The sequence below is a fragment of the Epinephelus fuscoguttatus genome, linkage group LG2 (genome assembly GCF_011397635.1).
Source record: "Epinephelus fuscoguttatus linkage group LG2, E.fuscoguttatus.final_Chr_v1".
Lineage (NCBI taxonomy): Eukaryota > Metazoa > Chordata > Actinopteri > Perciformes > Serranidae > Epinephelus > Epinephelus fuscoguttatus.
The window spans coordinates 3,159,930-3,186,891 of record NC_064753.1 but is presented as its reverse complement, the minus strand read 5'-3'; the positions used below and the strand labels follow the sequence as shown (position 1 = coordinate 3,186,891).

At 42.2% G+C, this 26,962-nt stretch overlaps 1 protein-coding gene across 1 annotated transcript in view; it reads left to right on the top strand.

The window, feature by feature from the left end:
• efl1 (elongation factor like GTPase 1) overlaps nucleotides 1-26,962 on the top strand; it is a 310,425-nt gene that overhangs the window by 148,334 nt on the left and 135,129 nt on the right. Inside the window, exon 15 of the mRNA XM_049602819.1 lies at nucleotides 16,064-16,195. Coding sequence (XP_049458776.1) covers nucleotides 16,064-16,195 — 132 coding nt within the window. The remainder of the gene's footprint in view (nucleotides 1-16,063; nucleotides 16,196-26,962) is intronic.

The window sequence follows — 26,962 nt, the reverse complement described above, 5'->3', positions numbered from 1 at the left end:
ATGTAATTCAGTAGTGTGTGTGTTGTTGGCCAAAGACAAATATCCCCTGCCCAGCTTAACAAGTCCTCAAAAAAGCATATAAAGTTGTCAGTGTCCTCTGTGATTAGTTGAACCTAATGTAATCAGAAATGTGTTTTAAATTGTGTGTACACAAAGCAAACAGGCAGCTTGGTTTTACTCTGAAGCCATTAGACCCGTGAACCATCGCAGCACAAGAAGTCGTCAGTTTATCTTGAAAAGGCTGACATTTAAAGCCACAGTGTGTAGAAATTTCTCCCATCTAACGTTGAACTAATATATTGCATTCAAACGGATAGCGCACTCTAGTGCCTCACTGTTTCAAACGCGTATTGCAACAGCGGTAGCCGCTCTGTACCAAAAAGCTATGATAACATTGATGAAACCATGTCATCCGATATTTCATGGAGTATTCATTCAGGCTCCTACACAGACACACACGATGAGAGTTGACAAACCCCCTCCTCACCATGCTGGCTGTGTTTACAACGTTGGACTGTTGGGGACCGTGTAAGTCGGAACGAATCAATCACGTCTTGTCTTTTGACAACTGACAAGTGGTTCAACCTCACACACCTCATCCCTCTCCTCACAACACAGCACTGCTGTTAGCTGTTAGTGCTGTTGATTACATTGCCTCTCTCCTGCAGCAGCTCCTTCCAGCTGGGAAAGGCTAGCCCAGTGTTGATCCTCATTTTATGAATTCGCTGGTCTCGTTGCCTTTTTGATTCCCTTTTGAGCTTTCTTGGCGATGAGGATTCTGTCTCCCGAGATGGTGCATATGCATGATCCTGCATTATGCTGAAAGAGTGGGACTTTGTTTCAAATTTTCTGGGGTAGTAGCGAAGCACCTCTTGCTCCTCTCCTTCGGCTTCTCAGTCACACAGCAGTGGCCTGGCTCTCAATGAATACGCCGAAGGCGGGGCTGTATGTCCCTTGCTGGCGGATGTATTCTCAAGATGGCACATGTACATGATGAGACACTGGTCGCAATGTATATGTAAATGAGAATTTCGGAGCTTACGGACATACTTAGATATGCTGATGGAGGTAAATACACGTGCTAGGACACACTTTTGACTGCAAAATTTGTCTGAAAGAACAACTGAAATTGTTACACATAGTGCCTTTAAACTTCTTTCACAATGATGCTGGCTCTTGTTTGACAACTGTGGATTGGCTGCTGCCTAACCCTTGTGTATTTAAACCACACTGCTCAACAAAACAAAGGGAACACTTAAATCACACATCAGATCTTGATGAATGAATTATTCAAGTTGAAAATCTTTACTGATATACACTGTATATTTTTTGAGAACAAAATGACCTAACAACGGTCAGTGGAAACCAAAATCATCAAAGTCACACTGAAAATCAGAGTAAAAAATTAAATCACAGGCTGATCCAACTTATGTAGTTTTATCACGGCAACTCATAACGTGACTCAGTAGTGTGTGTGGCCCCCATGTACCTTTATGCACTCCCTACAACGTCTGGATGGTGTTTTAAGGGATCTCCTCCCAGACCTGGATTTAGTTCAGGGGAACAAGAGGGCCAGTCAATGGCATTAATGCCTGTCATCCATGAACTGCCTACACACTGAGGCCACATGAGGCCGGGCATTGTCCTAAACCAGGAGAAACCCAGGGCCCACCGCACCAGCGTAAGATCTGACAGTCACTCTGAGGATTTCATCTCGGTACCTAACAGCAGTCAGGGTACCACTGGCTATGACATGGAGGTCTGTGTGACCCTCCAAGGATATACCTCCTCAGACCATCACTGACCCACTGCTAAACCAGTCATGCTGGGTGATGTTACAGTCAACATAACATTCACCATGGTGTCTCCAGACTTTTTCATGCTTGTCACATGTGCTTAGTGTGAACCTGATCTCATCTTTGAAGAGGATGGGGCACCAATGGCTGAACTGTCAGTTCTAGTGTTCTCTGGTGGATGCCAATCAAGCTGCGTGGTTCTGGGCTATAAGCACAGGTCCTGCTAGAGGATGTCCGGCCCTCTGTTTCTGACAGTTTGGTCAGAAACATGCTCACTAGTAGCCTGCTACAAAGGAGCAGATACCAGTCCTGCTGCTGGGTTGATGCCCATCTATGGCCCTGTCCAGCTTTCCTTGTGTAATGGCCGGTCCCCGGTATCTCCTCCATGCTCTTGAGACTGTGCTGGGAGACACAGCAAACCGACTTATGACCACAAGTATGGATGTGCCATCCTGGAGGAGCTGGACTGCCTGTACAACTTCATGCTACCAGTAGTGACAAGGACACTAGCAGAACACAAAACTAGAGAAGAATCAGTCAGGAAGGATAAGGACAGAGCAACTGTCTGTGACCACCTCATGCAAAACCATTCCCTTTTTGGGGGTTGTATTGCTTTTGCCTCTCCATTGCACCTGTTGTCACTTTCATTTGCACCAAAGCAGGTGAAACTGATTTACAACCACTTGTGCTTCCCAAATGGACAGATTGATATCCCTGAAGTTTAACTGACTTAGTGTTATACTAAGTGTTCCTCTATTTTTATGAGCATTGTACATAAAATGGACCATACACATCACCACATTCAATAGATGTGTATGTAGCGTTCACTGTACTAGTTGTGCTTTGTGCCAAAGTTCATTTTAACAAGCAATAGTAAACAGAACAGCTGTACTCACTGCTCAGGTGCATGCCAGTTTTCAGTCCATTCTGAATCCTCACTGTGCACAAATCTCTGATATACAAGTTGAATACTTGTATGTCTGCATAAGTAAAAGGCTGTTTCAGTTGCAGTCTTCACGTGTTAAATTTAAAGCAATGTGTAAAGGTTGTTGTTGTTGTTGTTGTTGAACACATCTTAGGTGTTAGGCTGGGGAGTGATGATTAGTTGCCTTTTTAGATCATCAGAGACCATTCTGAAGTTATTTGATTATAATGGTCGTAATGTTCAGATGTTAAAACAGTTTTAGAGGTACTGATCAAACTGTTACCCTTTTTTGACAGTCAGGAGCTGGCTTGATTTAGCTTAGGCCGTCAGTCCAGCCGAGCAGGGACTTGCAGTTCCATTACAACAGGGCAACCCACTTGAGGGTGTGTTATTAACTGATGAGGGCTTGTCTTGAGTTTTGACATTTAAAAGCAACAGACTGATTTGTGGCTAAAATCCCTCAATTTTTGCTGCATGTGTTTTTCCATCACACAGCAGGGCAGGTAGAAGTTTATTGTAGGACTGTGTTATTAGACTGTATTAGTTTTAGCTAGATGTACCTAATAGATTGGTGTCAGTTTCATGAAAAAAAGAACATCAGTAAATTGGTGCAAACCCAATATTCAAGCCCAGAAAATATTAAGAAATGATACCCTGGCCCAGCCTGAACCCAGCAGGCCAGGTCAGGCACAGCACATAGACTGTGTAAACAATGGACGTAGCTACTGTGACGTCACCTGTTGGTTTGTTGGTAGGTTTGACTTTAGAAGACTTCAGTTCTGCATTTCGGCTGTCACTATCTTGGTCTTTTGGTGCCAGAAATGACCATGTTTGGATGAGAGGATAGAGCTGTGGAGGAAGGAGGGGTGGATCTGACTCACAGACTGTGGTGATGCCTCACAGACAGCCAGTCAGTCAAGCAGGCCCGCCCTGAAATATGCATAATTTTGGGCCTTGATAAAATGTAAACAGGTGAGTTATAAAAAACAAACAAACAAACAAACCAAAAAACACACCCTGTACAGTTGTAATAAATGTTGAAATTAGCTATAGAAACCAAAACTGTTTTTTGTACCAGGCTATAAACATGTTTATTTCTGCTGTAAAGCTGGACATTTTAACGGACTGACTGTTTTTGAGCCAGCTTCAAGTGGTCATTTGATGAACTGCAGTTTTTGGTTATTCTGCATTAGCTTAATTTTTCAATCTCCAAGGTTGCTGCTTGGTCAGGCCTGCTCGGGCAGAGAATCAAAGCTCTAACACAGATTACAAGAGCATTGGCACACTTTGTACCACTGTATTTTCCTGTATGAGAGTGACAAAATTGAAACACCAGGGAATGTAAATCCATTGCTCTTCTTGTACAGAGCTGTGAAAAGAAGAATAGAAATACACTGAGGTCTGTAAATAAACAAGCCTCTGCCTACAGCACTCAGATTTAGCTGGAGATGTGAGAGCATCTGCACCAGTGTGGAGCTGCGTGGTGTTTATATATATATATATATATATACATATATATATATATATATATATATACATATATATGTATCAGGGGCGCCTTGGCAGTGCCCAGGAGGTGAGCTGGCGCCTCTCCTGCCACCAGTTCACATTCCATATTTGGTCCGGACGGGGACTCAAACAGGCGACACTGTGGTTCCTAAACTAGGATTTAATTGGATTTCTGATTGATTTGATTCAATATCGATTTGATTAGGGATATTTCAGTTACAATACCATTTTTTTGCTAGAATGTGAAAGAGATTCTCAGAGAACCAATACTGTAAATATTACGAGGATTTTTTTTTTTTTTTTTTTTTGGGGGGGGGGGGGATCAGAACAGAATTAAAACTGAATATTGTATAACTAAATGTTGTTTGTAGAGCAGCAACAGTAATATTAAAACAGCAAAGTCACAATAAAGACTCAGTATCTCACTGGAAACAAATCTAAAATGTCAATAAGATAAGTCATATTCCTGACATCACAATACTGAGTGAAGCTGTGAAAGAATAAATAGCAAAGACATCAGTCAGTATCAGTCCTCCTGCCCTCTCTGCCCCTCCCTCTGTTGGTGAGGAGATTCACTGCCTGCCGGTCACATTACCTCTGGTATTTTTAACATATGTGGCAAACTAAGCTAAACTGTTTAACATAAACAGTTGTTTCAGTTTGTTAGTAACAATTTGCTATTAGCTGAAAAGCGCTCTGTGCTAGTTTATAACATAATATTAATGGTGGTGGATGAGAGACTGTGGACAGAGCAGATTAAAAATATAGCTTTTCTATATGTTTGCATGATGCTAAGCAGATGAATTGATAAAGTATTGAATTTTTCCTCATGGAGGTTTTATTGCACTCACAGTAACAAGCATAGTTGTCATCAGCTCAAGTTATTTTCACTTCTCTGTCTCCACTGTTCCAGCTCAACTCTGTGTTTGTGTGCATAAAAGTGGTGCAGCAGCCCTGACGCACAGAGTGCGGGAAGAGAGGCTGCTGCCACATGATAATGAATTACACCGAAATATAAAAAAGTAAGCTAACAGTAACAGATAAAAGAACCAATAATTTTGGAGCTTCGTTAAAAATTTAGCGCCGGGGCCCGTTTATTACCAGCGTTTCCACACTGTCAACTGTCGGGGTGCTACACTGCTGTCACGGTTGATTTCTGTTTCTTTCATTCCATCAGCATTACGTTATTAACATTTAGATCGTTGATGTGAATCGATGCACAATTGTCCATGTCCACATCCTGATGCATCTAAGTATTGATAGCTTCCTTCAACCCAAGAAGCAAGTCCTATTAGCGATACTGGATTAGGCAGGCGGGACTTGTAATGTAGAGCAAGATCTGTTAACCATTTAATGTACCAAATACATTGACACTGACAAACAACAGTATTATTGCTAGGGACAATTCAGTATTTGCTGGATATTGGTAGGTACATGTTCCTGCCACCCTGACCCAATTCTACACCCTTGATAACACTTAACCCACTCAACCCTTACCTTTCTTGCATTTCACACAGCACTTAGAAAAAATTTGAACATTCACAACTCCCGCCTCCCTCCAAAGTCCCATCCTCCTCCTCCTGCAACTCTACCTCCCTCCAACGGCCTATTCCCCCCTCCTCCATTACGTCCTCATTACATCTATGACAGACGTAGGCGTTGGCATGGTAATGTTAGATACACGGAAGAGGAGGGCGAGTGTAACGTTACAAATGCAACCCCGGAGTTTTAAAACTTAACAGGAGTCAGTGATGACTGATGGGTTTTAGAATAAGGTTACAGTGCTAACGTTAGATAGTAGCGTTAACGTTACTAGTAAGTGGAAACGCATGAGGAAGATAACGTTAATGTTTCAGAGGCTACGCTGCAGTAGGCTAACGTTAGCTATTAGCAACTGGGTGCTGTGTTGTCATATATAACATTATGAACTGAACTGAACTTCTTTGTCATTTTTATGCGCACCATAAAAAATGAATTGACATATCGCATACCCCAAGCAAAAGAAACAAAACATTTAAAAACAATTTGTGCAACATATAAGAAAGACACATCACAGCACCATGAATTGTTTGTGTATACACCACCGAGCTTACCAGATGATGCAGCCTCCCTGTCCGTTCTGTGTAGCGTTAGCCTCTTTAGCTCAACACCGGCGTCTTATACAGTACAGGCCAAAAGTTTGGACACACCTTCTCATTCAATGCGTTTTCTTTATTTTCATGACTGTTTACATTGTAGATTCTCACTGAAGGCATCAAAACTATGAATGAACACATGTGGAGTTATGTACTTAACAAAAAAAGGTGAAATAACTGAAAACATGTTTTATATTCTAGTTTCTTCAAAATAGCCACCCTTTGTTCTGATTACTGCTTTGCACACTCTTGGCATTCTCTCCATGAGCTTCAAGAGGTAGTCACCTGAAATGGTTTTCCAACAGTCTTGAAGGAGTTCCCAGAGGTGTTTAGCACTTGTTGGCCCCTTTGCCTTCACTCTGCGGTCCAGCTCACCCCAAACCATCTCGATTGGGTTCAGGTCCGAGGCCAGGTCATCTGCCGCAGCACTCCATCACTCTCCTTCTTGGTCAAATAGCCCTTACACAGCCTGGAGGTGTGTTTGGGGTCATTGTCCTGTTGAAAAATAAATGATCGTCCAACTAAACGCAAACCGGATGGGATGGCATGTCGCTGCAGGATGCTGTGGTAGCTATGCTGGTTCAGTGTGCCTTCAATTTTGAATAAATCCCCAACAGTGTCACCAGCAAAACACCCCCACACCATCACACCTCCTCCTCCATGCTTCACAGTGGGAACCAGGCATGTGGAATCCATCCGTTCACCTTTTCTGCATCTCACAAAGACACGGCGGTTGGAACCAAAGATCTCAAATTTGGACTCATCAGACCAAAGCACAGATTTCCACTGGTCTAATGTCCATTCCTTGTGTTTCTTGGCCCAAACAAATCTCTTCTGCTTGTTTCCTCTCCTTAGCAGTGGTTTCCTAGCAGCTATTTGACCATGAAGGCCTGATTCGCGCAGTCTCCTCTTAACAGTTGTTCTAGAGATGGGTCTGCTGCTAGAACTCTGTGTGGCATTCATCTGGTCTCTGATCTGAGCTGCTGTTAACTTGCGATTTCTGAGGCTGGTGACTCGATGAACTTATCCTCAGAAGCAGAGGTGACTCTTGGTCTTCCTTTCCTGGGTCGGTCCTCATGTGTGCCAGTTTCGTTGTAGCGCTTGATGGTTTTTGCGACTCCACTTGGGGACACATTTAAAGTTTTTGCAATTTTCCGGACTGACTGACCTTCATTTCTTAAAGTAATGATGGCCACTCATTTTTCTTTAGTTAGCTGATTGGTTCTTGCCATAATATGAATTTTAACAGTTGTCCAATAGGGCTGTCGGCTGTGTATTAACCTGACTTCTGCACAACACAACTGATGGTCCCAACCCCATTGATAAAGCAAGAAATTCCACTAATTAACCCTGATAAGGCACACCTGTGAAGTGGAAACCATTTCAAGTGACTACCTCTTGAAGCTCATGGAGAGAATGCCAAGAGTGTGCAAAGCAGTAATCAGAGCAAAGGGTGGCTATTTTGAAGAAACTAGAATATAAAACATGTTTTCAGTTATTTCACCTTTTTTTGTTAAGTACATAACTCCACATGTGTTCATTCATAGTTTTGATGCCTTCAGTGAGAATCTACAATGTAAATAGTCATGAAAATAAAGAAAACGCATTGAATGAGAAGGTGTGTCCAAACTTTTGGCCTGTACTGTATGTTACCATTCATCCATGTCTCAGTGAACAGTGAAGGACGCAACAGTCCCTCACTCCTCAGTTAGTGGATCTCCGTTGTCGGATGTAATCCCTTTCGTGTCCAGCGAACGGACGTTCACCAGAAGGCTGCTGGGAACAGCTGGTTGGACAGGGTTAGCTGTTAGCATAGAGCTAACCCCTCCGCGCTCCCCACGCTCCTGCGTCCTGTCACAGCCCTGCCGGCATCTTCCCTTCGGGACAGCTCCAGGCGAAACCATGGTCATCTCAGGTTACTAGTTTACAGTGCCCTCCAAAAGTATTGGAACAGTGAGTCCAATTCGTTTACTTTTGTTGTAGACTGAAAACATTTGGGTTTGACATCAAAAGATGAATATGAGACAAGAGATCAACATTTCAGCTTTTATTTCCAGGTATTTACATCTGGATCTGATACACAACTTAGAAGATAGCATTATTTGTAATGGAACACAAAATTTTTAGGTGAGCAAAAGTATTGGAACATATAAACTTAAAATAGATTAAAGTGAATGAGACTTAATATTTAGTTGCAAATCCTTTGCTTTCAATAACTGCATCAAGCCTGTGACCCACTGACATCACCAAACTTTTGCATTCTTCTTTTGTGATGCTTTTCCAGGCTTTCACCGCAGCCTCTTTCAGTTGTTGTTTGTTTTGGGGGGTTACTCCCTTCAGTCTCCTCTTCAGCAGGTAAAATGCATGCTCTATTGGGTTTAAGTCTGGAGACTGACTTGGCCAGTCTAAAACCTTCCACTTCTTGCCCCTGATGAACTCCTTTGTTGTTTTGGCAGTGTGTTTTGGGTCGTTATCTTGCTGCATGATGAAGGATCTCCCAATCAGTTTGGTTGCATCTTTCTTTAAATTAGCAGACAAAATGTTTCTGTAGACTTCTGAGTTCATTTTGCTGCTGCCATCATGTGTTACATCATCAATGAAGATGAAAGAGCCCGTCCCAGAAGAAGCCATGCAAGCCCAAGCCATGACATTACCTCCACCGTGTTTCTCAGATGAGCTTGTATGTTTGGGATCATGAGCAGATCCTTTCTTTCTCCAAACTTTTGCCTTTCCGTCACTTTGGAAAAAGTCAATCTTTGTCTCATCAGTCCATAAAACTTTTCCCAGAATTTTTGAGGCTCATCTCTGTACCTTTTGGCAAATTCCAGCCTGGCCTTCCTATTCTTCTTGCTAATGAGTGGTTTGCATCTTCTGGTGTAGCCTCTGTACTTTTGTTCATGAAGTCTTCTCGAACAGTAGATTGTGATACCTTCACTCCTGCCCTCTGGAGGTTGTTGCTGATGTCACTAACAGTTGTTTTAGGGTCTTTCTTTACAGCTCTCACAATGTTTCTGTCATCAACTGCTGATGTTTTCCTTGGTCTACCTGTTCGACGTCTGTTGCTTAGTACACCAGTGGTTTCTTTCTTCTTCAGGACATTCCAAATGGTTGTACTGGCTATGGCCAATGTTTGTGCAATGGCTCTGATTGATTGTCCATCTTCTCTCAGATTCACAGTTGCTTCTTTTTCACCCATAGACAGCTCTCTGGTTTTCATGTTGGTTCCACCTCTAAATGCAGTCTGCACAGGCAAAATCTATCGTACCCAATCTGAAACTGAGCTCAGACATTCAGTGCTCTTTATTGTTTGAATAATCAATGTAATTGGGTGACACCTGGGCAACAAAACACACCTGTCAGTGACATGTTCCAATACTTTTGCTCTCATGAAAAATGGGTGGGTTCAAACAAAAGGTGCTATCTTCTAAGTTGTGTATCATATCCAGATGTAAATACCTGGAAATAAAAGCTGAAATGTTGATCTCTTGTCCCATATTCATCTTTTGATGTCAAACCCAAATATTTTCAGTCAACAATAAAAATAAAGGAATTGGCCTCACTGTTACAATAGTTTTGGAGGGCACTGTATATCCACAAGCATCCCTGTCAAAAACTCCACGTCCTGAGAGCACTGAGAGCAGAACTGGGAGCACCTCTTCACATCACAGCACCATGAATTGTTTGTGTATACACCACGGAGCTTACCAGATGATGCAGCCTCCCTGTCTGCTCTATACCGTATGTAGTGTTAGCCCCGTTAGCTCAACACCAGAGTCTGATATGTTACCATTCATCCATGTCTCAGTGAACACAAGGACGCAACAGTCCCTCACTCCTCAGTTAGTGGATCTCCGTTGTCGGATGTAATCCATTTCGTGTCCAGCGAGTGGACGTTCGCCAGAAGGCTGCTGGGAACAGCTGGTTTGACGGGGTTAGCTGTTAGCATAGAGCTAACCCCTCCGCGCTCCCCCCGCTCCTGTGTCCTGTCACAGCGCTGCCAGCATCTTCCCTTCGTGACAGCTCCAGGCAAAACCATCGTCATCTCAGGTTATTAGTTTATATCCACGCGTCCCTGTTTCTAGCATATTTGTTGTCTCACAGACTCAGGGGTGGAGGGTGTGGGGAGGATGTTACGCGAGCGGTTATGTCAGTCGGAGGCCTCGACGTGGGGAAGACAGACAGGACAGGAGAAAACTCCGACCAATCATTGCATTCGGTCCGAATGCAGTGATTGGTTGGAGTTTTCTTAGAATCATATAAGAATGGTATAATGATGAGTTTTCATCTCTGGTGGAATTCACTTACATTTTAGTGTGCCATCAGCTTATTAATAGCATTTTAACCTAAACAAAGTAAAATGTAAAATTTACAGAAAGGTAAGGGTTGCTTTAAGTTAATAGCTGAGTTTGAAGTCATTCAACAAAACAATATCAACTCAATGTCCACGTATTAGCTTTATCTGGAGCTTTTAACTGTATCACATAGTCTGTAGCACTGAATGGAGTTTGGATTTGTTGACTTCAGTATTTTGTAGTTTTTCAGTGGATACATTGTTGATTTGCAAATATCCTTAACTATAGTGTCACTGGACACATAAAAGCACTTTCCCATAGAAATCAAGTGGCTAATTTTTGTTCAGTTTATTTCATCATACCCGAACTTGATAAAGAATGATGACCTGGGCATGTCTCAAGTCGCCTCTCCGTCAGCTCTGCATGTGTTGGTGCTTTTTGTGGTTGGCTTTAGGCGTTAGTGGTGTGTGGCTGCGAGTCACTCATTAGGATCAGGAAATCAACTCACCTGTCTGAAAACTCTTCCCCCTGCTGACTTCCTTTAGCTAGCTAGCTGCTAGCTATCGAGGTCAAAGTTTTTAAATGAAAACATCAAGGAAAAGATGGAGAAGCATGGGCACCAACTGAATGAGCATCCTGCTAACAATTGTACAGAAATAAACTGCCACATGAGTTTCTAAAGGGATATCAGAACACTAACACCCTTTGATTCACCAAGACTTGACGAAATCCTGGCCAGCACCATTCAAACAGGTGACTGTTATGCTGATCTGACAGAGCAGAGGACTCAGTCGAGAGAAGGTGGTGAGGAATGTGCTTTACGGTAAATAGGGACTGGTGTGATGGTGGGAATATGAGCTGCTGTCCTGTTCCTGCCGTGGGACACTGCTATACACTGTTCAGCGGTGGCTGCAGTGCAGCGCCACCTATGTTTGGGAGGAGTGACCATACAGCCGTCTTATTGAGGTCGGGATGCGTTGAAAGATAAATCATTCCACAACTCTCCTCTCCTGTGGAATCATCTTCCTGTTGCAGTCCGGAGGCAGACACTGTCTCCACATTTAAAACTAGACTGAAGACTTTCCTCTTTGGTAAAGCTTATAGTTGGCTCAGGCTTGCCTTGTACCAGCCCCTAGTTAGGCTGACTTAGGCCTAGTTTGCCGGGGGACCTCCTATAATATACTGGGCACCTTCTCTCCTTCTCTCTCTCTCTCTCTCTCTCACATGTCCTGTTACTGCATCTTTCTAACTCGGCCATACTGCATGTCACGAACTCGGCTTCTTCTCTGGAGCCTTTGTGCTCCACTATCTCGCAGGTTAACTTATATTGCAGCGGTGCATGGATAGTGTGATGTGTGTGGTTGTGCTGCTGTCGTGGTCCTGCTAGATGCCTCCTGCTGCTGCTGTTATCATTAGTCATACTTCTACTGTTATTATACACATATGATTATTGTCACATACGTATACTATCAGATATTATCAGATTATCTTATATTTACTTTCAACATATTGTACCACAATAGCCAGAATCATAATTATAATATTATTACTTTCAGTAATGTTGTTGTAAGCTACTGTCATTACCGTCTGTCCTGCATCTCTCTCTGTCTCTGTCTCTCTCTCTGCCTCTCTTTCTGTCTCATTGTGTCATACGGATTACTGTTAATTTATTATGCTGATCTGTTCTGTACGACATCTATTGCACGTCTGTCCGTCCTGGAAGAGGGATCCCTCCTCAGTTGCTCTTCCTGAGGTTTCTACTGTTTTTTTCCCTGTTAAAGGGTTTTTTTGGGGAGTTGATCAGCTGTGAGGGTCATAAGGACAGAGGGATGTCGTATGCTGTAAAGCCCTGTGAGGCAAATTGTGATTTGTGACATCGGGCTTTATAAATAAAATTGGTTGAATTCATTGATTGAACCAGAAGCCATAGATTATTAGAACCATCTGGAAACATGGACAATTATAAAGCAGAAGCCAAGAATGTAAGAAGATGCAAAAAGGACTAAATAAGTTAGAGTTAAATAAGCTGATAGGATCACATTTCATAACATTTATTGATTGATGGTTAGGTTGTGTTTCAGGCAAAAAATTGAGGACCTCTTTAATTCAATATATTAAACAATATAATCATGCTATTTTCAACAACTTGTTGTTATTGTCCCGTTTCAGTCACATGCCAAAGCACAGTGGCCAGGCAATGGTTTGCACTACTTTGTTAATCAGACCAGATCTAGGTTGCATCCCATGACAATTATGAACATGCCAGCGGTTGGGCAGCAAGACATGGGAACTTTTCTTGGGTCTTGAGGCGCTGCAGCATTTGTAAATGGACTGCAGTGTTTCTAGCTCCAACTTTTAGTACCAGATCTCTGTGCTAGGTACCCCAACAGAGGGGTGACCAAAAATGGGGATGGTTAGGAATAGTTCCATTGGTACCATCCACAACTTTTCACAATGGAAATAAAAAAAATGTGTACCAAACTGAACTGAACCTTACAAGACTGCATGATAAAAACAGGGCTAAATAGCCCCTTGAAGGACCATTTAATTTTTACCAATTGTCAGTCAGTAAAAAATTGATAAACTTCAAAGACCACACCTACAGTACACTTTGTAGAGACATATTGCGCCTTGTCTTGCCTTCAGAACAGCATGTATTTGCCTAAGCTTTGATTCTGCAATATGTTGGATGTTTTGTGCAGGCATATTGCACAGTACAGAGATGGTTGTGTAAGTGCAGTAGTAGTTATTGTGCAGTAGTAGTTGTAGTAGCCACTGAAGCAATGAAAGCTAACATGTTTATGGCTGAGTCAGTTATCCTATGATGCAGGGGCATGTTTAGGTTCTGGCTTTTTGGCTTTAGCCACAGGTCTTTTTTTTTCGGTCAATGTCAAAATATAAAAATATAAATACATGCAGTGTTGCCAACTTGGGGATTTTCTCACTGAACTTGGCAACTTTTCAAACCCCCTTAGCAAATTAGCAATTTGCTGCTGCTCAGAGTAAAGTCAGTCAGCAGATAGCAGCACAGCCTCTCTCCCTCTCTCTCTCTCTCCTGTGAGCTCCGCAGATTTCCATAGCCGTGGTCCGTGAGCCATATTGTTGCCAAAACACAACATCAGATGCAGAGTAATACTGATCTGACCGAATGTTCTCTGTCAGAAATCATGTTGCATACGTTATGGTGTAGCTCCAAAATTAACTACAACAGCAACTTACTTATTCATTTTTCTATTGTTGAAAACTCAGGGCTGAATTCACAAAAGGATTGTGTGGCTTTTGCGGCCGCTAAACCAGTAAAAATGGAGCAAACAGATACCATCTAATTCACAAAGCACTCGCAGAGGGAGAAATGCTCCACTAACTGCGCTGCCAAGCAGATTGCATCTCGGTGCTCTGGTGTTATTTGCACGTATTTAAATGAGGTAATATGTATATATTTGGCGCAAAAATTGCCCCTTTGTATGCAAATGAGCCTCATTGATAAACAATGTCTAATTCACTAACACCAGCGCTAATAGCCACACGCAGTTTGAGTGAAGTAAATAACGTCTTTAGAAAGCTGGTGCAAACTGGGCGCTCTTCTGTGGAAGCCTCTCGCCCAGACTTTCCAGTGATCGTGGCAGCAGTGATCGTCTGTTAAATCAGTCTGTAAATAATATTTTGATTTTATTATTATAATCATCATTACTTTAATGGCATCCGAAGATATTGATGCATTGAACAGGTGACAGTCTGCGGTCGTTCTCAAAACGCACTTCTGTCACGCACTGCAAAAGCAACTTTCAATAATTTATTTTATGAAACAGGGGAAACAAACGTGAACAAAAACGGTTCCATAATTCATATTAAATTCAAAAGATAATGAAAAAACAGCTACAAGTGAGAGGGAATAGTGATAAAGTGGTCAAACTTGGTCAAATCCACAGCCTCAACCCATCCGACACTGTTAGACTGACCCACCAGCAGACATCACTACATGAGGGTATACAGTGTTCAGTACTTTGCCATTGTTCTGCCACGGTGTTCTTGGCGCAAAGCCAACATTTATACTTTGCCATGTGGCTAATTGCAATCAGGGGCAAATCAGGGGCAAACTGCACTCAGCTGCCAAACTTTGTGGGCGTGTTTGCGCTGGTATATCATTAGTGCAATATCCTTTGTGAATAGGACGTTAAGTGAAGTGAAGTGAAGTGCAATTCAAGGTGTTATCAGCGGCCGCAGTTCATTCTTTGTGAATTCGGCCCTCAGTGTGCAAAAACCCTTTCTTAAAATAGAGGGACAGAGAGAGACAGACCAGCAGCCCCAATTGATGGAGAGTTGAACAGTGAGTTTGTCTAATCATCACAGAACTTGCATGATATGTGGGGTGCCACCAGTTCCAAAAAAGTGCTTTTGCATTTTGCATAGTTTTGCCATAAATTAATGACAGTTTGTCTGTTGTCATCTGGTTCTGAAAATGTTCAGGTGCAGAAGCTATCCCAAACGGCAGCCGATTAAAATGATAACAGCTAAAAGGAGTGATAAAGGTTGTTAGCCTGGCGGACTCCTCTGCTAGCGGGATTTGCCACAAGCCCTTGTTGCAGTCAAGCTTGCTGAAGATACGTGCACCAGCTAATGAACCAGAGTCCGATCAACAGAGGGGAGTATATACTTTTCCCTCCGTACTGACTCATTGAGCTTGGTGAGGTCGACACATATGCATAGATATTTTTAACTAAGCCATTACAGCATGACCCCAAAATGTTTCTGCAATTGACCAAAAATAAGTAAAAGTGTTATCAAAGAAGAATGTGTTACAGTAAAGATTTGGATATAAATTAATAAGCATCTGTCCGATCAGCATAAAACCTCTAGGGTATCTTTAATGTTGTAAACTGTCAAAGGTCTTGATTCTACCCAGCTTCCAAGTTTTAAAGGTCCATGCTGGCCTGAAGCCTGGAATTGCTGCTTGAGGCTATATTATTGGATTTTAATTATTGATTCATTAATGTTTTCATTACTTTAATGTTGCAGCTGCTAAAGGTGGAACTCATTTTAATGACTTTATTTACTGTTGGGTCGTTTAATCTATTAAAATACATCATCATTTATTAGTTGATTATATTTCGTATTAATAATCTGAATCTATAAATTAAAATAAAACTTTCCTGGGGGAGGATCCCCCAGATCCTTCTATGGAAGTGAGGGCTAAGCCCTAAAGGTGCACAATCTCTAGTCCGCTAAAATGATGGCATAAAAAAATAAAAAATAAAAAAAATAGATAAATAAAATAAAAATTGACTCTTCCATTTGTTTTGCTCTTTGATCTTTATATATTTGTTCCTATCACTGGTCATACCCTAAACTTACTATAATGTTGGTTATTGTTATGTATTGATGTTTTTCTCTTCTTTCTCCTATCAGGTATCGCAGGTCTGGGGGGATGTGTTTTGAAATCAGCCACTCTGTCAACTTCCCCTGCCTGCCCTCCCTTCACCCCTCTTAACTTTGAAGCTACACCCATTGTACGGGTTGCCATAGAACCCAAACATCCAAGTAAGTCTTGTAAGATGCATGCACAGCAAGTTAGCGCATGAATTTGAACTTTTTTACATTTTTTATTACTAGGACTGTCTAGTGTAGATGCAGTAATTGTGATGCGATTAAGGTTTAAGCACAAATCGCAAATTGCATTAATTGTGTGCTGTTATTTTGTCCCTTCATCGTAACATCACTTCACACAGGTGCATTGATGAAAATAAGGGTGATGCCCCTGACCTTTTGTGTAGCTGATTCATTTTTCAAAATTCATTGGTGGCTCACTTTGGAAGTGAAAAGTGACAGAAATGAAATGAAAAAAATTGCGCTTTTTAAAAAAATTTCTATGCATGGAATACTCGAGCTCCCATGCTTAAACTTCAGTGGGAAAATACAGCTGGCCTCCTTATAGTATAACACCCAACTTACTAATGGTGTAAATTATAACCAACACAAAAATGATAACAACTAGAATAAATCACCATGTAACATTTGTATTTTGGAACTTGAAACAGTAAACTTCAAACTACAAACCATCGACCCTCACTTGAGACAGAACCAAAATGGCGTCAGAGAGGGGAGAGCCACTGTTACCTGTTGTGTTATCGGAGTATCTCTTTACACGTGTCTTTAATTAGCAGCAACATGAGGCACACAGTACAGTCTGAATACCAACAACCCAGAATTCCCTTCGGCACGTAAAGCCATCCTATTCACGTAAACACTTACTCCACATCTCCCCTTTTGAGTATGCCAAAACATCGGTAACTTTAGTGTGTTTTACCTGTTATGAACATAGCCATAAACTCAAAACTTTTTTTCTTTTCCCTGCAAATAAACAAACATTAACATTTCTCAGGCAACAAGACTATCTGAGGTATTCTCACATCATAGGAACTTTAACATTGTTTTGTTTATGTTTTTTTCTTTAACATGTAGTCTTTTATTTAGTCCAATTAAGTCCAGTCTGGTTTCACCACTACCCTGTCACATCTGGTTCTGACGGTAGTGGAATCTGGACTTGGTTTACGTGTTGGCTGTTTTGGGGAAGACACCACTGTGTGTGATGGTACTGCTGTCTGAGTGTCTTGTGTGCTCTCAGGATTGTCCAGAGGAATAAGGTGATGATGGTTCCTGTGAACACTACCATGAGGCACATCCACCATGTGCGAATGTGGCACTGAGTGTTCACCCACCACAGTCCCTGTCACTTTAGCATCCGTCACCCACACTTGTTCTCCAGGTGGGAGGCAGCTGAGCTCTTGCGCTTGGTGACGCTTATTGAAGCATTTTTGATCCGCACTCCTCCTCTCTTCCTCCTCTCTTTCTCCTTTGAGATGACAACTGTGCTGTCTGGAAGTGCAGGGTTCAGCAGGGATGGGAGGGTCGGCACAGTGGAATGAAGCTGGTTAGCTACCTCGAGTAATAGTCCACCACCAGCAGGTACATTTTCCCTTTCAGTGTGAACAGATACGCTCCTAACTTCCGCCAGGGTCTCTCTGGGAGATCTGTTGGAATCAGGGGCTCTGTGTGGTTAGTGCGTTCTTTAATGCATGTTCCACAGTTCAAAACAAGCTCATTCAGTTGCTGGCTCAAGCCAGGCCACCACATTCTCTGCCGCGCACGCTCCCTGCACTTAGCCACACCTTGATGCCCCTCATGCAGCTTACTGACGACATAATTTCTTAAGCCTGCAGGAATGACAAGTCTTGTCTCCTTTATCAGGAGGCCCTGCACACCAGCTGGACTCCGGCCATCCATCCTGGCACATTTTCATGACCTTGGAGCACACACTGTCTATTTTGAGATGTTTTCTGAGATTGTCCAGTTAGGAAGCCCTCGTTGGCAGGTTTTCCATGATGCTGTCCACATATGTATTTGTGCTCTCCGTGAGCTCTTTGTCTGCAGCCAATGAGTCTGTCGGCAGTGGTGCGCGGGACAGTGTATCTGCTGTCCAAAGGTTCTTTCCAGGGACATGGGAGATCGTGTAGGCGTATCTCATGAATCTCATCCAAAAACGCTGTATCTGTGGGGGTAGGGTGTCAAAAGCTTGGGCCCCCAGGAGACTCAACAGAGGTTTGTGGTCAAACCCAGTTCAAAGTGTCGGCCTATGAGAAAGTCTCTGAATCGCTCATGGCCCATGTGAGCCCCAGGGCCTCTTTCTCAACCTGAGCATATCTCTGTTCGACTGGTGAAAGAAAGCGTGAAGCATAGGCGACAGGCCTCCATTCTTCACTTCACTTTTGCAGCAAAACCGCACCTAATCCAAAAGAGGATGCACCTGCTGCAGGGCTTGACCCTAACTTTTTTCCCAAGTAGCACATGTGCTCCTAAGTTGAAAAAGTAAGGAGCGCACAAAGAACTTCAGGGGCACAATGTAAATTGATCAAGTAAAGTGTTTTCCATAATAAACGTGATGCAGATAGACATTTACAAGCAAAATTATTTAATGAATTTGTATACAAAATATACAGAAAGGTAAAATCATCAAGTATTGCAATTTAATTTTGTCTTTAATGTTATTATCTTATATATATTATCTTTGCAATATGATTATCTTATATAATGTTATTACTATCCTAAAAGATTCTCCAGGTCCTCTGAAACTCTGCAGGACTGAAGCCTCTTTCACACAGCTTTCGCGGTGCCCTCCACAGGATAGGGCACAGAGGACAGGATTTGGGGGAGTACAGGCTCGTTCAGGAGCTACAGCTCCATGGTGACCGCTTTCGGGTCTACTTCAGGCTCTTCTCTGCTATTGGACGCTCGGCGCCGAGGTGTCACAGCGCGTTGTGGTGAAATAAAAAAAAAATTCATTTCGAGCGCAGGCTGGCAGCGCGCGGCGCTCAGCTCGGCTGAGCTTTGTGCTGGCTGTCCCATTGTTTGTCTATGGAGAAGGCAGCAACGCCTGACAAAGCGGCACTGCTACCCTTGGTGTCGCACATGATATTCATTGTGCCGACAGTGGCTTGGAAAACCGCCCATAACCGCGTCACACGGGGAAGAGGGAAGAGGGAAGAGGGAAGGCGGCTGGACTTCCTCCAACATTAGATTATCATATTTTTTTATTGACAAAAATATAGGCTGCTTCGGCTGATTTTTTTTTTATGTGCACGTGCCCCTAAATATTTTTTACAGTTTGCACACACCTATTTTTAGTCGCAAGTGCGAGTGAAACGCTCGCACTGTCGAGCCCTGGCCTGCTGACACTTTGGTGTCCTTATTTGGGTCATACAGGGCTAGCGTGGGCGTGTGTGTTAGCTCCTCGTTCAGGCGGCTAAAGGCTTTATCCTGGTCCACTCCCCAGAACCAGTGGTTCTTCTTTGAGAGTAAGTCTCTGAGAGGTTTGTCTTTCTCTGCAAGCTGTGGGATGAACACTCCCAGCTGACTTTAACTTTCTCTGACTGACGCTGATCAGACTTAACTCCTGCCTCTGAGATTATATGGCCCAAGACTTTAACTTCTCTCCATGACAGCTCACATTTCAGACTGCATGGAGCCTTAACTCATTCTCTTCTTATGAGCATATGGCAGACTGTGCCCTCCAACCCCTCGGTAACCTCTGTTGTCATCTGGTTCTGCAAATGTTCAGGTGCAGAAGCTATCCCAAACGGCAACCGATTAAAATGATAACGGCTAAAAGGCGTGATAAAGGTTGTTAGCCTGGCGGACTCCTCTGCTAGCGGGATTTGCCACAAGCCCTTGTTGCAGTTGCAGATACATGCACCAGCTAATGAACCAAGAGTCTGTTCAACAGAGGGGAGTATATACTTTTCCTTCCATACTGACTCATTGAGCTTGGTGAGGTCGACACATATGCGAGGGTCAGCTGTCTTTTTAGGTACCACCACCATGCCTGAGCACCAATCAGTAGGCTCTTCCACTCTACTGATGACTCCAATCCTCTCCATGCGTTCAAGTTCTCTCTTGACTTTGGGCATTAATGGGAGGGGTACCCGTCGCAGAGTCTTTAGAGAAAATGGCACCGCATCAGGCTTCAGTTTGATGGTGTAAGGCTGCCGCATTAGACCAAAGCCAATGCACAACTTTGGATATCTGCTTTTCATTGTCTCTGTGTCGATGCTGCCCACTTGAGCTACCAGCCCTAGCTCTTCACTAAGTGGTCTGCTGAGTAAAGCTGAGTGCTGCTATTGTGCCAAGGAATATGCTATCATCTTCTTCCCGTACCTCATGCACAGTTCTTGATGATGCACACACTCATTTGTGGTGTCCTTTTTTTCCGCATGAGGGACAAGTTTCATCATTAGCTGGACACTGTGTTTTGGGATGTGAGGGACTTTTCCCACATTTGAAACATTTAGACAGTCTGTTTTTCTCTGTGCGCCCTTGGCTAGGCTTATCACCTTGGTGGTGTTTCTTCTTTTTCTGAAACAGTTTGCCTTTACTCATTATTCTGTCCACTGAGCTTGTCTTTCTTTTTACTCACTGTGTCCCCGCGCAGGTTGCTCTGCTGCTGTTTCACTGCTACTGTCTGTCTTGCCATCTCAATCGCTTTTGCCAGCGTTAGATCTTTATCCAACTGCATGCGCTCCGACAGATGCAGGTCTGCTAGTCCTACTAAAAGCCTGTCTCTTACCAGCTCCTCATGTAATGCTCCATAGTTGCATTGCTCAGCCAACGTGTATAAAGCAGTCAAAAATGAGTCCACAGTTTCATTTTCTCCTTGTTTTCACATATTAAAACGTGCTCTTTCATATATCACGTTTTTCTTAACAATGAAGAAGCTGTGAAATCCATCTCTTACTGAGGCATATTGCTTTTGCTGCACGTCGGACAAGTTCAGTCCTTTCAGCACGTCATCCGCTTCATCAACCATACAGTACACGAGGGTGTTTACCTGGTTTTCATCCGTGGTTGTGTGGAGATTACTAGCCTGCCAAAAGCGCTCAAACCTCCTGATCCATTTCTCCCATTCCAGGGGTTTTGTGAAGTCAAACAGCTCCGGTGGCTGTATGCTTAAAGTAGCACTTGGTCCGGGAGCGGGTACCTGTCTGCCCCCCGCGGCTGCGTCTCCCTCTGCTGCTCCATCCATTAGCAGCAGCTCATTGACTTTTTTTTTTCTTCTCTCTCTTTTTTGACAGGCTTCTCTCAGACGCAGGTGACCTTCTCTGGATACTCTTTCCCACTTCTTTTTTAAACTTTTTATTTATGAGTATTTTTTACATTGTCAGGAGTAAACAAAACACAATACAGAACGAACATATGAGGTCATGGGATTAATAGTGGCTCAAGGCAAATTTAGCTTCTTTACAGTGTAATGTCACACAGAGAACAGTCGTTATTAAGTGTCTGTCTCACTGGCTAAATAAATACACCATTTTTCCCACCGTTTTTTTCCCAGTTCTTTTTGGAGTCGTATGGAGTGGGTCATCTAGGTGTTTAACAATACTAACAAAAAGGCCTGCAGTAGGACTGTTTTTTTCTTTTTTTTTTTTGAGCCAACATTTTGTAGTGGCCTTTTTACTTGCTGCCAGCAAGATCTTCAATAGGTAAATGTCATCTTTGCACAGTCCATCTGGAATATGACCAAAATAAAGAGATGTAAAGGTTGGGCTCATACTAAAACCCAGTATATTTGAAATTATTGTTCCTACATCCTTCCAGAAGGTCTGAATAGATGGACAGGTCCAAAAAACATGGGTATGATCCGCCATCGTTTCTCCACATTCCCTCCAGCAAGTTGGCTGATTACCAGTTTGTTTAGCCTTCTGTTTGGGAGTAATAAAGAACCAAATCAAGTTCTTTCAACAGAAGTCTCTCCAGGTCAGGGAATTGGTGGAGGATGACTGTGTTTTCCAGGCATTCAGCCACATGTCCGCAGATATTTCAATGTCCAGCTCCCTTTCCCATCGCTGCTTTATGTAGTCTGTGCTGTCCTTCTTCAGTGATGTGATACCAAGGTATAATTTGCTTATGAGATGTTTATTACTTTCTGAGTTATATGCATTAATAAATATTTGAATAACCATTGGTGGCTCTATTGGGTTAGGCCCCTTCACCTTTTTCCAGAAATAATCATGAAGCTGTAAGTACCTGTAGAAGTCTTGCCCACCTAATCCATATGTCTGACATAGATTGTCAAAGCTACTAAGCTCCCAGTTTTTAACGATAGTGCATATAGAGGTGATACCAAATAAGATCCATTGTCTGTATCTATGATCTTGCAGTGCTGGTATAAAATTGGGGTCGTATGCTGGCCATCTAAGCAGTTTAACCTCATTTCGGAGTTAGAAATGTTTGACCACTTCTACCCATACTTTCAGAGAAAGGTTTACCCATTGACTCTCCGTCTGTAATAATTCCTTTTCCTTGCCTGCATGTCCAAGAATTGACTGTATTGGTGTATTAAAGATAACTCTATGGTCTTCCATTTAGCAGTATAAGATGAGTTACACCAATATACAAGCGGTCTCAACTGAGCAGATAAATAATAATCCCTTAAAGATGGGAGGCCCATGCCCCCCCTCTCCTCTGGCAGCTGGAGGGTAGAGAATTTGACCCTTGGTCTCTTCTTATCCCATATAAATCGTGAAATTTGCTTGTTCCATTCTCTAAATTGTTTCTGTGGAATTTCTATTGGGAATGATAGGAAAAGGTATAATAATCTGGGAAGAATATTCATTTTAACCGATCTGATTCTGCTGCCAAAGTCAAGAGGGAGCAAGCCCCACCCATTGAGGTCATCATATATTTTTTTGTTAATACCATTATAGTTAATAGCAAATAGCTGCATCAGGTCGTTGGGTAAATTTACTCCCAAATACTTGACGTGGGATGAATGCCAGTTGAAGTTATACTTTACTGTAAGTTCTTGTATGGAAGTGTAGTTAAATATCAAAACCTGGGTTTTGTGTACATTGAGGATATATCCTGAGTATGACCCATATGTTTCCAGCATTTTCATTAATAGCGGCAGGCCTGAGGCTGGTTCCATGATTGTGACCAATACATCATCCGCGTACAAGCCCACTTTATATTCCCCTCCCCCTATGGAGATACCCTTTAATTCTGTCTCTTGTCTGAGTGCTCGGGCCAGAGGTTCAATGAATAAATTAAAAAGACTAGGAATAGCGGGGCACCCCTGCCTACAACCGTGTTGCAAAGTTATTGAGTTAGAAAGGCTATCATTCACCTTTATTCTTGCGGTAGGGGAGGAGTAAAGTGCCTGGATACAACGTATAAAATCTTCACTAAAGCCAAATCTGTTCATTACTAAATAGAGAAATTCCCACCCAACTGAGTCAAAAGCTTTCTCAGCATCTAAACTGAGAATGATAGAACTAACTTTGTCCTTATTTATCTGTTCAGTAATATGCAGAGCACTTCTTATATTGTCTTGCGTTTGTCTGTTTTTCATAAATCCTGTTTGATCCTCATCTATTAGACAAGGCATTGCAGTTTCCATCCTCTTTGTTAAGATGCTGGCATACAGTTTATAATCTGTGTTTAAAACACTGATAGGTCTGTATCCCTTACAGTCCATCCTATCCTTTCCTTCTTTGGGGATAACCGAAATAAAGGCCTCCCTCCAGGAGGGTGGGAGAGAGCCTTCTTTTAGAATGTAATTAAAGCAGGTCTCCAGTAAAGGGAGCAGGTGTTCTCTCATGGATTTGTACCATTCTGGGGGTAACCCATTGGTACCAGGTGATTTGTTAGAGTTCAGACTTGAAATAGCTATACTTATTTCCTCCAATGTTATTGGTGAGACAAGGTTATTGTTAATTTCTCTACCAAGAGTAGGGAGATCTAAGGAATTCAGGAATTCAGCAATTGTGTGTCTATTAACCTGGTCTGGTTGAGAGTATAAAGATTTATAGTATGATTCAAACGCTTTTTGTATGCCCTCCAGACTGCTGGTAGGTTTATTTGTAACAGGTAGTATTTTCTGCCTGTTGTTTTCTAAGCCTCCAAGCTAGCAGTTTTGTCGCTTTGGGGCCTGCCTCATAGTATCTTTGCTTCATAAACCTTATATATTTCTCGACTTCTTCACTTAGTATTTATCTATTTCCTGCTTAACGGTTCTAATTTGGTGTATAATCGAAGGATCTTTATATACAATGTGAGCTTGTTCTAGATCTCTTAATTTTTCCTGCAATTTAGACAGCTTTTGGGTTTTTATCTTTTTCAACATGGCCGTCCTGGCTATGATCTTCCCTCTAAGAACCGCTTTAGCTGCTTCCCATAACATACTAGGGTTTATCATTATCCTGTAAATATTCACTTAGGTCTGACACCATCGAGCTTATGAACGCCTGTATTTAACCTCCACAATGTTTTTCACGGTCTACCATCTAAATGTAATGTGAAATAAACCCCCGAATGGTCTGAAATGTCCCTCTGGCCTGTTCTAGAGTCCTTTAATCTTTGTAGATCCTGGTTATACATTCATTCATTCATCTTCTAACTGCTTCATCCTCTTGAGGGTCGCGGGGGGGCTGGAGCCTATCCCAGCTACATCGGGCGAGAGGCAGGGTACACCCTGGACAGGTCGCCAGACTATCGCAGGGCTGACACATAGAGACAAACAACCATTCACACTCACATTCACACCTACGGACAATTTAGAGTTACCAATTAACCTAAAGCACAGAAGGGCTCCCACGCCCGGGATCGAACCGGCAACCCTCTTGCTGTGAGGCGAGAGTGCTAACCACCACACCACCGTGCCGCCCCCTGGTTATACATAAAAAAAAAAAATCTATTCTTGAATAAACTCTATGTCGTGCCCAATAAAATGTATATCCTGGGTCTGAACCATGCATGAACCGCCGGGTCCTAAGGACAGAGGGATGTCGTATGCTGTAAAGCCCTGTGAGGCAAACTGTGATTTGTGATATGGGCGTTATAAATAAAATTGATTGATTGATTGATTGATTGATTGATTGATGTCTTACTGTCATAGGGAACAAGAGTTTCACACATATATGACCTGTATGAATCAAAGAAAGCAACTAAACTATAACTCCTGAAAAGTGCAAATGCTGTTGCATTAAGTTGGGATCAATGGACATCAGTAATAAAAATTATATTACAGTAACTGCACTTTCTCATCTGGAACACTGTAATCCTTTCAAAGCAAACAAACAAACAAACAAACAAACAAACAAACTATATTTGACAGAATAAGGGCTTTGAAGTTGTCTCCTACCTCTGAATCATTGTTTCAGACCACACTGTTGTAGCAGTGCAGCACTGATTTGAAAGAAATCAATCTAAAAGTCAAGATCATAAATTCATCTTTTGCGTCTATTTGATTCTCAATCAGGATGCTCTGGTTGGAACTGATTGAAAAATTAATAATTTGACTGCCCTGATTATTACATTATTTTTTACGCTGTGTATACACTATGTTGTTGTTTTTAAGTCATCACATGCTGCCTGGGAATTGCATTGCAGGGCACTGGCTCATCAGTGTCCCAGTCAGTAATTTAGTTATTACACAAAATCCAAATTAATGCATAGTGATTTACTTACTACTGTACTGAGCTCAAAACTAATTTGAGATGCTTCTGTTTTAAGCCACATGTAACAGCATGGCTATTGCCATGTCGCTGGTCAGGCAGTCAACCATTCGGCCTGGTACGAAATATCTGAACAACTGTTGGATGGATTGTCACAGACTTTGGTTTACACAGGATGAGTTGTAATAACTTTGGCTCATCGCCATCAGGACTAAAATTTCAGCTTTGTCTAATTCTTTATGACAAAAAATCTGCAAAACTAATGACCTATTTTATAGGCCTCTGCTAGAAAATTGCATATCCATAATGAAATGAATATATCTCTGCAACCACAAGGTCTATTTGAATACTTTTGGTGTCATGGTAAAGGGAACACTTGTGAGATTTGTTAAGATGTGTAAATATCAGTATATGTGTTATATGTGAAGTGTAAATGAAGATGGCACACAGCACAAATGAAATATTTTGAGGTTCACCTAAAAAAAATCCCTTTGGAATGATGCAGCAGCAGCTCTAAACCTCTATTAAATCATAGTACAATATGTGAACATTAACTCTGCAAAGGCTGATTCTAACAAAGTGAAGCAGAACAATATTAGAGAGGTTTTAGTACAGAAAATTCAGGCGAGCTCTCCAGAATTGCTCCATGTTTGCATGTGATTTTTGTCATGTACAATCCTAGATCTTTCATTTTTTGTTTCTGTAAATCCCTACTGATGTTTAAGGTATACACATACAACTGTCCGTTTAGTTTTTTTCCTCTATTTCCCACTCCAAACTGACCAATATGCACCTAGGCCTACTACATTTGAACCTGTTTCTATTCTGAGCTTTGGAGGCCCGTATCTCCGCAACGGCTTGGCCGATTTGAGTGATTGACATCTCATTTGATTCGTTAGAGCCAATAGAATGACGCTATACCCACCAAAACGAGATTGACAGCACTGTAAGCCAATCAGAGTCAGCAGAACGTGTTGTGGGGAGATGTCAGCTGCCGTGAGTGGTCATTGTTTTTGTTCCCCCGGAACCTTTTTTTCCACCCGGATTCATTTGAATGACGGACAACTTTCGGTAGTACGCGAACGGAGCGTGAATGAACATAAGAAATTAATAAGGTAAGAGCAGGGTATAAAATGCCAATGCCAATGGCAGGTAGGGTTTGAAATTTTACAGGCCAAAATGTGTTTTTACCGGCCACTGAGCTGTTCCCAATCACGACCTTAACTATAACAGATTTCCACTGAACAGAATAAAGCATGAAGATAATTGTTAATTGCCCCTGTTTTTGTGGTTTCATACCCGC